The 16,180-nt window shown below is 38.2% G+C and overlaps 1 protein-coding gene across 3 annotated transcripts in view; it reads left to right on the top strand.

Annotated features, from left to right (window-relative positions):
* LOC132871589 (myelin basic protein-like) overlaps positions 1-16,180 on the top strand; it is a 59,806-nt gene that overhangs the window by 35,081 nt on the left and 8,545 nt on the right. For all 3 annotated transcript variants that reach the window (XM_060905866.1, XM_060905868.1, XM_060905867.1), the window contains exon 3: positions 4,376-4,436. In XM_060905866.1, the coding sequence (XP_060761849.1) occupies positions 4,376-4,436 (61 nt within the window). The remainder of the gene's footprint in view (positions 1-4,375; positions 4,437-16,180) is intronic.

Genomic DNA, 16,180 nt, shown 5'->3' with positions numbered 1-16,180 from the left:
AAAAGAATTTTAATTTTGAACCGGTTCGCCATTTTGACAACACGCGTCTAGTCAGCGGGAAAACACGGGGACATCATCGGAGTGAAATATCGGGAAATATTATACATACAGCACTATGGAATAAAAACATGTTCTATTCCCTTCTAGCGGGTTTCATTCATTTGGTTTGATAGCATGCAGTATTGTTAGCATATCGCTTATCCTATGTGTATGTCCCTCTACCCAATGGAGAATGAGCGTTGTTTATAGTTTATATTGCATGGTTGTCAAGACAACATGATGTCACACGTCAGAGACGTAAAACTTCTGCGCTAGCGAGCGACTGTGAGAATTTGTAAACAAACATGGCTGCCAGGTTTGCTTCGTTAAATACAGAAGATTTTCAGAGAATTTTGAAAGAGAAAGATGCGTTGAACATCCAAAAGGAATGTGTATGTATAATAATAATAATAATATAATATTGGCTGGCTTTATTTTGTGGTATATCAGATATATTCCATTCAGCTACTTGTCTTTGACTTGTTCAATGTCATGCTAGCTGAATGGAATATATCTGATGGATCACTGAACACCAGCCAATATTATTTAAATATGTTACTCAGATCCGCGATGTATTTTGTATAAAAAATGCGAGTTTTTCAACATGAGAAGATAAACTTCATATCTTTAAGCCAACGTGTGGGTTTCTTTTTATTATATAGACATATTCACAAATTAAAAAGTACCCAATTTTATTAAATCAATTCATCGATTTCCTCACGAATGATGTATAGAGATTTATGTCACAGTTTTGGTTCTTCATGATGGAGCTCATATGAAAAATGAGTGGCGTATTTCCCAGTAAAACACACGTGTCCATATAATATAATGATATAATATGGAAAACATTTTTTCATACCCTATGTAGTGCACTTGGAGTATATAAGAAGTAAGGAGCTGTATCCCAAATGACAAATTATATAAAGTACACTGTCTGAAGTGTAGGAGAAGGTACTCGGTTGGTTCAGGACACTTTGTAAGTGAAAAACCTTCTTCTATCACACTGGTATAGTGCACTTACAGAGGGGCTAGACAGCTGTATCCTAAATGGAAGTGTAATGCATGACAGCAGCCAGATGATGTTGTTATACCCTATTTAGTGCACTTAAGGATTGGAGAGTTGAATCTCAAATATCACGTAGTGTTCATACCCTCTGTCTCTCTATCTCACTGCCTGCCTTGTGTATTTCTGTCTCATTCTTTTTCTTACTTTCTCTCTCATTTTCTTTCTGCCTCTCACACTCTCTCTGTCTCACTCTGTCTTTCTGTCTCTATCCCATGTCATCATATGGAGTGATAATGATCTGATTTTTTTCGTTCACTCAGGTACTCAGGATGACGTCTCTAGTCTGAGAGACACCTTGTTGCTAGGCAGTGTGTTATTTGTGTGTGTGTGTGTGTGTGTGTGTGTGTGTGTGTGTGTGTGTGTGTGTGTGTGTGTGTGTGTGTTATTTACTGAGATCTGACTAAGAGCTGTGAGAACTTTTGTCAGCATGTTCTGCGAGCACACGCGCTCACGCACAGCTGCGGCTCCAATGTTCTAGGTTTCCATGGAAATTTGTGATGCTTCTGTCTTTGCTGACTATACACAAACACACAATATTAAAGGTTGAATATATAACACACTCAGCGTTCAAGTGGTAATCATGTCATCTTATGTTGTTGCTAGGCAACAGGAAAATATGGCCATAGAAGGTCTTCTCACTCCTAACAGACATTTCACGAGTTAGCATGTAGTGCTTAGGTCCATGATGTAGGCAGTGTGAAGACACAGACCAGAACGTGTAACTAAGCTTCCATGATGTCCGCATTATAATGTCAGCATTGTGTTCTGACTTGGGGCTATGAGGAAATTTTAACTTGCCGCAAGAGCCAAAATGTACACTAAACATGACAAATACATGAAGGTAGGTTCAAACCGATCTACTACTACAGGTGGAACTCATAACAGTGCCATTTTTATCTCCCGCTGGCCGAAAGGCCCGAAGGGGGATTATGTCATGGTGATTTCCATCTATCTGTCTGTCCATCCCTCCATACCCCCCTCCCTCCATCCCTCCCTCCCAGGAAGGGTGCTCACCTTCTGAAATCAACAGCTCTCACAATTTTTGGAGGAATTTTACAAAACTTGTCAGGATTCTTTGCTATAAGTCAGTACTACGCATATTGTAATTTCGTTAAATTGGGTCACATTTTACCAGAGTTATAGTTCTTGATTAACAAAATTGTAATTTGACAATTTCATGAGGGTGTGTTTTCCTTCTGAAATCAACTCCTCTCGCAATTTTTGGATGAATTTCTCGAAGCTTGGCGAAAAGCCTTGTTATATGACAGTAATATTGCGATTTAATTTCGTTTGTGAAAATTTTACCAGTTTTGACCCTTGATTAAATAGCTTGTACTTTGACAATTTCATGAGGGTGTATGTTCTTCTGAAATCAACTCCTCTCACAATTTGTGGAGGAATTTCACCAAACTTGGCAAAAGGCTTTGTTATATGACGGTTATACGCATATTGAAATTTCATTTAATTTGGACAAATTTTACCAGAGTTATGCCCTTGATTATTAACAAACTTGTACTTTGGCAATTTCATCAAGGTGCGCTTGCTTTCTGAAATCAACTTCCCTCGCATTTTTTATACCCCGCTGGCCAAAAGGCCTGAAAGTCCCCTTTGTCATGGCGATGTCCATCCCAGGAAGGGTACTCGCCTTCTGTAATCAACTCCTCTCACAATTTTTGAAGGAATTTCACAAAACTTGACAGAATTCTTTGTTATCTCAGTAATACACATATTGTAATTTCATTCAATTCAGTTGCATTTTACCAGAGTTATGGCATAGTTGCCAGCGGGGGATATTATGCTCTCAGAGCACTCTTAACATTTATGTTCGAGCTCTGGCCTAGCAAAGAAACATCTATGCCTCCATATCTTTTTTTTTTTTAAAAGCAACAGTCTATTTGTCATTGCATTACTGTATACATCAGTATACATCTCCATTTTCCCAATAACACTAGTCCCAAGTATAACACCACCAATTGTGTACTGCTGGATTAGGTAGACTAGACTCTAGCTCTTTTTTTTTTTTTTAAACGGCGGTCACAAAGTTTTAGCTGGTCTTGTTGGTCACAATAAGCCTCTGGTGTAAGCAGTTATTGGTTCTAGACCAGCAAAGTGTTGATGCAGCTTTCGAACCAATTTTCCTGGCCAGTACTTGGCTGTCAAAACTTGAAGAACTGGTTCAAGATTAGGCTCTGGCTCCAAACCAGCCTTCAAACTGCTTTGGAGGAAAGATCAGATTGCTCTTAAGTAGCTTTTCTTGACACACACTCAAACACACCACTTGTGATGCATGTTTCTAAGTAAACCTGAATGTGTTCCTTAATCTGAAACATACACACTGCCAATTATATGATTTTTATTTAATTTTAGTTTATTTGATTTGTCACATAGATCACATAGTTTGTGACCGGGAAAGCCCCAACTGATTTTCAACCCCTTTGGCATACATTTTTACATCGGCTGTCCTTCCTGACACAACCCTCCCCAATTTTCCCACGCCAAGCTTGGGACCAGCACTGTCTTGTGCAACCCCAGTGGCGCTGCACACACACATTTTCATGATTACCAAATGTCTTTTGTAAATGCTACTATGGACAATTTGCAAATTTGTAATTTGTTTGTATTCCGTTTGACTAATGAGGCCCATTGGTCCTTTTAGGACAAAATTAGCATATACATACACACATCAGTTTGGGATAAACTTGACAGAATGCACCAATTAAATGGTACATTTTCCTTGAATGAGTTGGGAAACTATTGTCATTTCATGAATAATGATCCCAAGTAGAGTAATCTAATCCAAGAGCACTATGCTAATACAGTTATGTTGGTAATCTATCGCTAAAGGGATTCATAAGCACATTGGTGGAAATGTTGATCACATATAGATTACCTTCAACAGTAATGTAGATGTATATCACAATTAAAGAAGCAAAGCAGACTGTTCTCTGTGAAAATATCAAGAGGAGCTACTACAGAATCTTCCTACAGTGCAAGTAACCTGATAGAATGTTATGATGTTTCGACAGTTTCCTAAGTAGGGAGGGTAAAGACGTGATCACACAGAGCATGTATCCTCATTAAAAATTAGCGCAAGAGTATACAAAGGTGTTGAACAGCAAAGTGAGTGCACAAAGAAACTGTCATGCGTGAGAGAGAGCACTTCAGTTCTGCGAGCACTGAGACATGTAAGATGGAAATCACAGCTCCTGATTGTGTATGACAGTAGGATGGAGCAAGTTGTGATGCAAATCACCTGTGTATGTTTTTCAGACTCTGTCAGACCCAGCATCTAGAACCACAGCGGACTCCGACTCTCACGACGAGGTCTTTGGTAAGAACTTTTGTTTCGATGCTTTCTTTGTTTGTTTGTACTTCTTGAGATGTTCTTAAGATGGCTTTGGCCCTGGAGATGCAGCATAATGAATCCTCACAGCTCTGAGTCACGCCAGTGTGTTTGTCAGGCCTCATCTCCTCCACAAGGAGAACAAAAGGAACACACGCTTTGTTCAACATGATGAAAGACTGTCTCCACTGTTATTTTCACTGAAATCTAAAATGAGATGCGATAGTATATCAGTGTCATGGTATACTCTACTAAAGATAGTGGAAACAGTTCTAGACAGGCAGATAGATATGGAGATATAGCACATGTAGAAGAAAAAACACAAATTTATCAGCTCAAGTTGGTAAGTAAATCTAAGAATGATTTTGAGTTATGGCCTTCTCAGGTGAGGTTGAAATGGTGCAAGAGTATAAAGGGATTTGTAAACTTTTTGGCACCGAAATATCTGGAAAAAATGATCTGGGTTTCATAGGCCCATTCCAAGCTCATTATGACTGTTCTAATAGCCTTAACTATCAGTAAGAAGACTATATTACTGAACTGGAAAAAGAATGGTTCAACATTCATTTTTATAATACAGGTGCTTATTTTCAAGCCATGGGCTACGTCCCAAACCTCTACACTGAACGCTGAATAGTACACAACTGTAAGTACTGATAATAGGGAATATATCACAGTGTACTGTTTAGATGTTTATTAATATAGATTCAGGACCTAGCGATGATGAAACCCATCTCCAGCAAGTCACACTCTTTCACTTTATTAACTCACCAGCATTTGTTAGGGTGCCCTCTGGTGGCCAAGGAGCGCTAAGCATGTCACTTACGTATGTAGCTTATTAGATACAGATATATAAAGTCACGTTATGGCTTCATTTTGATTCATTTTTTTTCTACAGCCCTTCCTTGGGCTTTTATTTGGTAGGTTAAAGCCTAATTGAAATATACAGTGAACAGGAGATTGAGGTAGAAATCAGTTTCATAATGCATTTGTGATGCGTGCTGTCAGTTGTGCGTGAGAGAGAGAGAGGATATGCTCTCTTCTAATGATTAATGGACATTTAATAGCTTTTAAAGACCCCTGATCTGATGTGTATTTGCTCAGAGCTACTAACTGAGCAAACACACCAGTGCACACAGTGTAAAATTGTTGACACACAGACAAATCCAACATTAGCACTAATACGTGGCACAATCATTAAAGCTTGAGTCTGCTTAATTCAGCAAAGAAAGGATGGGGAACTAGATTCACTGGTTGGATTAGATTTACAGTGGTGCTTGAAAGTTTGTGAACCCTTTAGAATTTTCTATATTTCTGCATAAATATGACCGAAAGCATCATCAGATTTTCACACAAGTCCTAAAAGTAGATAAAGAGAACCCAGTTAAACAAATGAGACAAACACATTATACTTGGTCATTTATTTATTGAGGAAAATGATCCAATATTACATATCTGTGAATGGCAAAAGTATGTGAACCTTTGCTTTCAGTATCTGGTGTGACCCGCTTGTGCAGCAATAACTGCAGCTAAACGTTTCCGGTAACTGTTGATCAGTCCTGCACACCGGCTTGGAGGAATTTTAGCCCATTCCTCCGTACAGAACAGCTTCAACTCTGGGATGTTGGTGGGTTTCCTCACATGAACTGCTCGCTTCAGGTCCTTCCATAACATTTTGATTGGATGAAGGTCAGGACTTTGACTTGGCCATTCCAAAACATTAACTTTATTCTTCTTTAACCATTCTTTGGTAGAACGACTTGTGTGCTTAGGGTCATTGTCTTGCTGCATGAGCCACCTTCTCTTGAGATTCAGTTCATGGACATATGTCCTGACATTTTCCTTTAGAATTCACTGGTATAATTCAGAATTCATTGTTCCATCAATGATGGCAAGCCGTCCTGGCCCAGATGCAGCAAAACGGGCCCAAACCATGATACTACCACCACCATGTTTCACAGATGGGATAAGGTTCTTATGCTCGAATGCAGTGTTTTTCCTTTCTCCAAACATAATGCTTCTCCTTTAAACCAAAAAGTTCTATTTTGGTCTCATCCAGCCACAAAACATTTTTCCAATAGTCTTCTGGCTTGTCCACGTGATCTTTAGCAAACTGCAGACGAGCAGCAATGTTCTTTTTGGAGAGCAGTGGCTTTCTCCTTGTAACCCTGCCACGCACACCATTGTTGTTCAGTGTTCTCCTGATGGTGGACTCATGAACATTAACATTAGCCAATGTGAGAGAGGCCTTCAGTTGCTTAGAAGTTACCCTGGGGTCCTTTGTGACCTTGCTGACTGTTACACGCCTTGCTCTTGGAGTGATCTTTGTTGGTCTACCACTCCTGGGGAGGGTAACAATGGTCTTGAATTTCCTCCATTTGTACACAATCTGTCTGTCTGTGGATTGGTGGAGTCCAAACTCTTTAGAGATGGTTTTGTAACCTTTTCCAGCCTGATGAGCATCAACAACGCTTTTTCTGAGGTCCTCAGAAATCTCCTTTGTTCGTGCCATGATACACTTCCACAAACATGTGTTGTGAAGATCAGACTTTGATAGATCCCTGTTCTTTAAATAAAACAGGGTACCCACTCACACCTGATTGTCATCCCATTGATTGAAAACACCTGACTCTAATTTCACCTTCAAATTAACTGCTAATCCTAGAGGTTCACATACTTTTGCCACTCACAGATATGTAATATTGGATCATTTTCCTCAATAAATAAATGACCAAGTATAATATTTTTGTCTCATTTGTTTAACTGGGTTATACACATATATACACATACACACACACACACACACACACACACACACACATATATATATATATAATGTGTGTGTGTGTGTGTGTGTGTATATATATATATATATATACACACGTATATCATATATATGTGTGTGTGTGTGTGTGTGTGTGTATATATATATATATATATATATATATATATATATATATATATATATATATATATATATATAATATGAGTGATTCCACGCTTATGGGTACTGAAATGGGGACATGAACTTATTCACCTAAAACCATTTCTTTTTTTACCATCAGGTCACAAAACATGTAATCTTTAATGAATGATATGTTAAACGATAACTTGAATTTTCTGAGATGTAATAAAAACATTTATATGCCAAAGTCAAGCCTATGAGTTCCAAAATGATGTCTGTTACATTACTTCTGTTACGATTGTCCATCTCGCGTCTGTTACAAATTAATTACAATCTAGCTATATACCATGTTAATCTTATTGAAAGAATGTGTATGTTTATTCTACTACACATGTTTATTAATTATATTTGCTAAAACATCACCTTCCTATGTTTCAAAAAGTAATTCTACATTGTTAAAATTGAGAATATATATGTCCACAACACTTCTGTTACGTTCTGACTTTGGCATATAAATATGTTTTTATAACATCTCAGAAAATTAAAGTTATCTTTTAACATATCATTCATTAAAGATTACATGTTTTGTGACCTGATGGTAAAAAAAAAAGAAATGGTTTTAGGTGAATTTTTAAAAATAAGTTCATGTCCCCATTTCAGTACCCATAAGCGTGGAATCACTCATATATATATGTGTGTGTATATATATATATATATATATATATATATATATATATATATATATATACACACGTGTGTGTGTGTATATATATATATATATATATATATATATATATATATATATATATATATATTTGTGTGTGTGTGTCAGGAGAGACAAGAAGAGCATCATTTCTGCAATCTATCCATCTATTGTTTTATACACACACAAGATGAAAATAAACTCTAGCTTGGCTCAGACAGATAAGAGTAGATGATTAATGTAGCTTTGAAGAATAAAGGGTCTAAACAACATGCATGTCTTCAGGTGGAAATTTATTGAACTGAAAGTGTTGAGGGTTTTTCTTTTCTTTTTTTTTTTAAATGACAGCAAACAAAAATCTGATGAACTGAGAGAGAATATTCCTGCACAGTCTGATTGTCCAGGTGTGAACATCCTAAATGCCATAATTTTAAAACAATTGTTTTTTTGGTTTTTTTTATCTTGGCTTCAGTAAAAATCCTTCTTTACAGTGTTTAAATTATTATGTTAAAAAATGCCAAATAAATCTTTTTGCGACATACTGTTATTGGAAACTAATCAACTTCTGGGTGGGAACAGTAGCTTCGCTTCATGTCCGGTCACATCACACCACCACCACGCTGTCATTGATTGATTGTTTTTCTATAACATATCGTGTTTTGTTTTTTAACCATGGGTGGTAACATAGCCGGGATAGATGTCTGTGTAAAAGGTACAGCTGAGATTTGCAGGACCGGGATGTGACATTTTTGACCTGGACATGGCAGGCTTGCAGGACTCGGACTAAAGTCCGACTCATGCCCTAATTTTAAGGACTTGTGACTTGACTTGGACTTGAGCACTGATGACTCAGACTTTGCCTTGGACTCATGCATTAACTGCATTCAGACTTGTAAATTGGAGACGAGGATTCTGATTTTTTCCTTTATTTTTCTAACATGCCATAATAATGTGGCATAAGATATTTATACCTACATTAATTTTTATACTAATTTGGTGCAAGAGAATGCACATTCACCTGTTGATATGTCATGTTCAGGAACAAACTAATGTTAATGGCGCTAAAATGCCTGGAGAGAAGCCCCTAGGATTGTCTGCTTTGCTTATACAGACTTCTCGTGCAGTGGGAAAAAATGCACTGCTATGTGTTCCATATGTAGAAGAACTATCGAGGAGACGACGGGGACAACCTCAACTTCAATCATCATTTGGCAAGACTCCACCCAGAGAAGGAAGTGACACGCTATGTTCATTGCTCTGTTGATAGCGGGGCTTGCTGACTGATGAACTAGGCTCCTTTCATGTTATTCGTCCTGTTGATAGTGGGCAGGGCTTGCTGAGCGATGAACAAGCTTTTTATCTGTAGCCTATTAACTAAAATGGGGCAGTCAGGCAGTAACGTTAGTCCAACACAGTAGCAGAGACAATTGCACATAAAGGCAGCAGCCACCGTCAAATGGTGCAGTTGAAGTCTTGTTCTCGGATTCGACTCGGATCAATAGTGGACTCAACGCGAAATTTTCTTTAATGACTTGGACTTGAACACTGGAGACTCAAGACTGTTCTCAGTCTTGAGGTTTATTGACTTGACGATAACACTGGTACATGGACATTCTTCTTTCCGAGACGAGAGTGAATTCAATCATCTCCATCTACGGCATCTAAGGTCTGCATGCCTTTCTGTCTTGAATTGTTTCCCATTTCTTTTCACTGTCTACTCCAACATATTTCTGATCACAAAAACATTGCTCAGCAACTTTGCTTGGACTTGAAGAGTGGTATAAATTTGCACAGTTAACAATCCAAAGCAACACAAGAAATACTCATTTCACCCGCCGTTATTGTTTTGAAAGCAACGCCAATATGCTTGGGGTATTTATTTCCAAAGCGTTACATGTTATACGTCACACTGGATAGTGATGCTCACGTCATGCCTCTGGTTTCAGAATGCTGGAACACAGTGTAAAAACACACACTTACCATGTAGCCATGCAATGACATATCATGCAACAGTAAATCACGGGACAAATTTTTAACGATTCAAATCAGTGAAACAAAAAACGAAGCGCCGTTATCAGGCTGCGCAATCTTATAGTCTAATACAGTGATTCTCAAACTGTGGTACGTGGGCTCCATTGTAGTGGTACGCCAAAGAGTCACTTAATTAAATATAAATAAAATTTAAAAAATAAAATAAAACGTGAAATACTATCCATAATATCCGAATGGATGAAAATATCTTGTCAACCGATGACAAGAAAATGAAAGGAGATATAAATTAAGTTAATAATTTTAAAAAGTTTGCAAGTGCTTCTGGGTAGCCATACGTAGCGTACGTACGCATTCCCACCGGTTCCGCTGACAGACGGTTATCCGCCATTGGTAGACTAGGCTGTGATGGGAAAAGGTGGAGGTGGCTTTGCTAATTATGACGAGTACGACAAAATTACTGTCATGGCTTAAATCCGTGAATGGGAGCGTGGATCAGGAGAGAGGGAGAACTGAAGAGGACGTGTGTGAGCCAAGCGCAGATGCTAACGACAGTGGCAAAACCAGCTCCAGAACTGCTAGCAAACGGCAGAAACCAGTGAGGAGGAAGTATGACGAAAAATACATAAAACTGGGATTCATTTGGAGCGGGACAGAGGAGCTGCCCAGGCCGCAGTGTGTTGTATGCGGGGACGTTCTGAGCAATGAGCCCATGAAACCATCACATCTCAAACGGCATCTTACAACACAGCACTAAAGGACAAACCAATGGATTTTTTTTTTTACGAAAACGTGATGAACTGAAGCAGTCCAAGTCCACCATTCTGTCCTATGGTACACCTGTAGCCAAAGCACAGGAAGCTTCATATCGTGCCAGCCTCCTGATTGCCAGAGCCGGTAAGCCGCACACAATCGGGGAACTGTGTTTGCCATTAGCATTATTTAAGTACAGTGTTTTATTTTCCTATATTTAAACGCAGTGTTACTGTTCAAAGTACTGTGTGTAATGTTACAGTGACCAACAATATTAAATATATTTGTTAAATAAAACTGCCTTGTTTTTAATGAATACTTAGGCCTACTACGCTACTGTATTTTAATGTTGGTCATTATGGTGGTACTTGGAGAGCCAAGTATTTTCTGAGGTGGTACTTGGTGAAAAAAGTTTGAGAACCACTGGTCTAATAGGTTTTCCTGAGATGTAATTGTGTTGTTTAAACAGCAGAGGGCACAATGATGTACAATCACAGGAATGCATGTGACTTCACCCTAGGCCGAAGTAACACAGCTCTAATGCCATGAAAACACAAAAAACAGATCTAAAATGGAAAGTGCTGTTGTGCGATTGGCTGTACAAATAGATTGAACAAGAAATCAGAGCTCTCTTTTTAGAGACTGCTAAAAGTGAAAGAAAAGATAAGCAAATGGAGGGAGAACAAATGTTCATGAAAGTTTATTAAGAAAAGGCCTATTTATGATAAATTTTTTTCATGAAATGAATATTTTAGTAAATAGGCTATTATGTTTTACTCCAACTTTTTACAAATGTGGGTAAATGATTATTGTTGGTTATTAAACAAATGAAACCAAAGGAATATTTTAGTTGATAAAATAGCTTTTTTTTTTTTTTTTTTCATTTAAATCTTTTTTTTTTTCTTCCAAAATATATTGTGGGAAAATCGAATCATGAACCCGATATTGTGACTCAGATCAAATCATGTATTGGCTGAATCATTAAATGCCTACTGGCACAGCTTTATACCGGCTTTGTTTAGTTCGATGTAAACAACCAGAGCCGGCATATTTTCAGGAGAATCTTCTACAGAATCTCTGTGTAAAGGGGCTAAAATCTCCAGAAGAACTGCGGCTGGTTCTGTTAGATACTCAGTAAAACTTACCAGCTAATTTAACTGCAGCTAATTACCAGCTAATAAAACTGCACAAATTGCACCTGAGACTGTTCTTTATTGTAAAGCGAAGGTTTGTCACACACACTATGGTCTTTGTAAATACTCATCATATTTTTTAATTGTAGAAACATTTTAATTGAATGATTTTCAAAGGTATATTTGCTCTACAGCATTTCTTTGCATGCGCCAAAGACATTTTACCCACAGAATAATTCTAACAATAGAACTATTTCAAGGTTAGCGCTATATACTGTCATGACCTTGTGTTGTCTCGAGCTGAAAAGTTTTTACTTTGACGCGTGTCTTCTGCAGAGGTTCTAATACACAGTTCAGGAACTGTGTGATGGTGTAGATCAGAGGACAGAATTTCTGAGGACTGAAAGCAAATCAAAAACATCATTCCAGTTTGTCAGCATGATGGGCCTACTTATGCAAATAGCTGGATCATCACTTTGTCTGCGGTGTTTTTGTCCAAGACACGGAATTAAGAGCAGAAACTCAAAAACTCTAATAAACAAACAAATCTGCATGGATAAATTGATAAAATTAATAAATAAATTCAGTGTCTCCCTTTGGTGAGATTCAGAGCAAGAGATGGGGGGGAAAATAAATTAAATACATTGAATTAATATTTTTGTCCTTCCTGTCATTTCTCCAGAAATATCGTGCATACGTACACACCCAGTGTAAACATAAACGCATAATAGTGCATTTATCACCTCATTACTTATGATGTCAGTGTTTATGGAGAAAATGCAATTTCCAGTTTACTTTTGGATTACCATATGTGTGTGTGTGTGTGTGTGTGTGTGTGTGTGTGTGTGTGTGGCTGCCTCTAGCTGGTACAGGCTCCAATTATCGCCTCACTACTGAAAAGCTCACATTGTTGAGGTGTGTGTGTGCGCACGTGCGTGTGCTCTTCCTTCACACTATTGTTTTTTTTCTCTCTTGTTTTCTCTTTCTCTATCTTTTACTCTCTATACCACTATTATTAATCATCATAATAATAATTGAGCAACACTTTCTATTTCTATCTTTTATTGTTAATTTCATTCCAGCTTTCAGGTGCTCTTTGTGTGTGTTATGAAGGTGACTGCCAGCAGCAGTCACCTAAAGATGGAGATGATGAAACATGCAGAAGGATTTTGGTATTTTAGATTAAGGTTTGGTTGGAGTCATGCAGCAGTCTGACTTGAGGTTCTGCTTTGTGTTTCAAAAAATTTTTTGAATTCAGCAGGTTCATCTGTAAGTGAGGTCTGATACAGCAATCAGAGGACAGAATCAGATATTAGGCTGTGAACTCTCAAGGAGATAGTTACACTCGCCAGGTTTCCATTGCAGCTTTGCGTAAAATAAAAGCAGTATTTTAAAATTTCATGAGATTAAAGCCGGGTTTTCTCCTCTCAGAGCGCTCTTTTTTTTTTTTTTCCAGAAAGGTAGCTTTCCGTTTACTATTCGTATCATGTCATGTGACTTAAATGCAAAAAAATTGTTTTCATTTCAGTTTTGTGAAATATCGCTTTATCAAATCATCTGAAAAACCACCTCATGCAAACTAAAAACTTTTTTTTTGTGATATTTGAGAGGGGTTTTTTTCCCCCAAAAAAATCATGTTTCCATTACTTGTTTTTTAGTTTGCAATTTCAAGCAGGTTAATGGAAACACTGCTATTGTACTGACACATCAGTGTAAATTCAGCAAGGAAAATTCCATATGTTGAAATCGAAACATCACAACAGCTTTTCAAACTAAGTTTAAAAAAAAAAATCAGTCTGTAACACATTTAGTAAAAGTAATGGAAAATGTTGTTTAAGCAGTTTTATTTAAAAAAAAATAAAAAGTTTTCCTTGTGGTGACCATACAAATATCCCTACAAGTAAAACTGAAAACTTTTTTTTGTTCCTTTTTTAAATAAAATTAAAAAAAACTTTTTTTAAGCTTAAAGGAACAAATTGTTTCCTTTTGATTACTGAGGTTTAAGTTTGGGGTTAAATTTAGGTTTAGGCATAATATTAATTAGCTATATTAATAATTATATCATAAGAGGTGTGTGTGTGTGTGTGTGTGTGTGTGTGTGTGTGTGTGTGTGTGTGTGTGTGTAAGTAAAAGGTTTCTGAATCCCTGAGCTCACGTCATTGGATTTAACCATCTGGCAGGACAATTAGAATGAGAGTGCGTGTGTGGGGGGTGGGGGTGGTAATATGTGCACACACTCCCTGTAATTGAAAGGACATTGTGCTCGCAATAGATACAGGAGTGGTCAGTGTAGGAGAACATGCATGCGCGTACACATTTGTTTTACAATCCTTCTAAGGACCTTCCATTGACATAATTATTAATGCAGGCTTTAATTAATGCAGTTCAGCCTGAATTTAACTCTAACCTTAACCTCAGTAATTAAAAGGAAACCTTTCAGGCCCTAATTATTTTAAACAGAAGCTGCAGTTTTTGTTTCTTAAAAAAAAAAATTCGTTTGGACCAGCCACATGTCCCCACAAAGTCCGACACATCGATGTTAATGTTGTAAAATTATTATGTGTAATTAAAAAAATGTATTTGATGCTATCCAGTATGTTGAGCATCGATTGCATCAATCCTCATCACTACAGTACGAAAATAAACCACTGTGGATTGACTCAATGATGTCCGATCACGTATGACACGGCTCCAGCGCTGCAGGTCCGACTCTGGTATTCAGTATCAGATGGCTGCATTCCTAGAAACAGCTGTTAAAATTGTCTGATTGCTATTGTTTAAGTACATGCATAGTATAGCACGGTCAGTCCCCCCCCGAGCTGGTATTTCAGAAATCTGCTATATTTTAGTTAGCAGAATGAAAGCAGGCGGAGGTCAGCGGGTCGCATCCCCAACTCTATCCGAAGGCAGAAGAACAGAGAGTGAGTGTGCACTGGAGCGGTGGGAGGCGGCATGCTTGCCGTTCCACCAGCCCACCAGAGAGAGATGGGGAGAGGGAGAGAGAGAGATGGAGCTGGAACCCACTTTCTGCATTCCTTTTCCTCTGTATCTCTGTTAACGTGGGTGCATCCTGTTTATCGTCTTTCTTTATCTTGTCCTCTTATACAATTTTTCCACTTCATGCACAGATGGCTAGATTTGTTTTTACTTCTCATCTGTTCTCGTTAATGAAATAACTAAATCTACTACACATCAAATATATGTAAATCCAAATATTTTTAACAAATGGTCAGCACAGTGGTGCAGAATTGAGTATTCATTTAAAGCTGTGTAATATTAGTTATTATCCTGGTTAGTGTTGCAGTGGCTCTTAGGAACACTGGTCCAAGGCGAGACCATATCCTGTAGGTGCCTCACAGCTCCCAGGTCCCCGGTTCAAGCCTTAGCACAGGTTACAGTCTGTACACGTTCTCCTCTGGGTTCCGACCCCCCGCTGTCACATTCGGAATGTGGTCTCGCCTTGGACCAATGTTCCTAAGAGCCACCACAACACTAACCAGGATAAAGTGGTGACTGAAGGTGTATGAATGAATGAACATTCAATAAAATAACTATTATTACACAGCTTTATTGAATACTCCATTCTGATTGGTCATATATGGAACATATATGGAATTATGTGGGAAACAGAATGATGTTCAAAAAAACAATGTGTTTTCATATTTTAGCTTCTTCAAAGTAGCCACTGTTTACCTTGATGATGCTTTGCACACTATTCAAGTCAAGTCAAAGTCCCTTCCACGCCAGGATCTGGTCTTCCCAGGCAGTCTCCTGTCCCAGTACTACCCAATTCCTTAAGGTGCATGGGTGTGGCTCCGATCTCCGGTTTGTTAGCCCTCGGCCTCTCGCGTATTATATAGCTAGGGTTACAGTGGGGGGCTAGTCCTCTGGTAATCACGAGAGTTTGAGTCCCCCACTCACATCTGTATTGCAGCATGTCTTGCCGATTGGCAGTAGGTACCATTTTTATGATGGTATTTGGTATGACCCGACCGCGAGTAGAACTCACGATCTCCCAGTCAAGAGGCGGACACGCTCACTAGGCCAGCTCGCAGTCTGCGAGCATTGTTGCGTAGTGTTGCACACTATTGGCATTATCTTAACCAGCTTCATGAGGTAGTCACCTGGAATGCTTTTAATTAACAGGTGTGCCTCATCAAAAGTTAGTGGACGAGTTTCTTGCCTTCTTAATGTGCTTGAGATCAAATAGTAAATAATAAAAATACAGTAAATAGCCCTATTCCACACC

The sequence above is a fragment of the Neoarius graeffei genome, chromosome 23 (assembly GCF_027579695.1).
Source record: "Neoarius graeffei isolate fNeoGra1 chromosome 23, fNeoGra1.pri, whole genome shotgun sequence".
NCBI lineage: Eukaryota > Metazoa > Chordata > Actinopteri > Siluriformes > Ariidae > Neoarius > Neoarius graeffei.
Note: the sequence above shows the minus strand (reverse complement) of the source record. Positions and strands in the feature narration are given on the sequence as shown.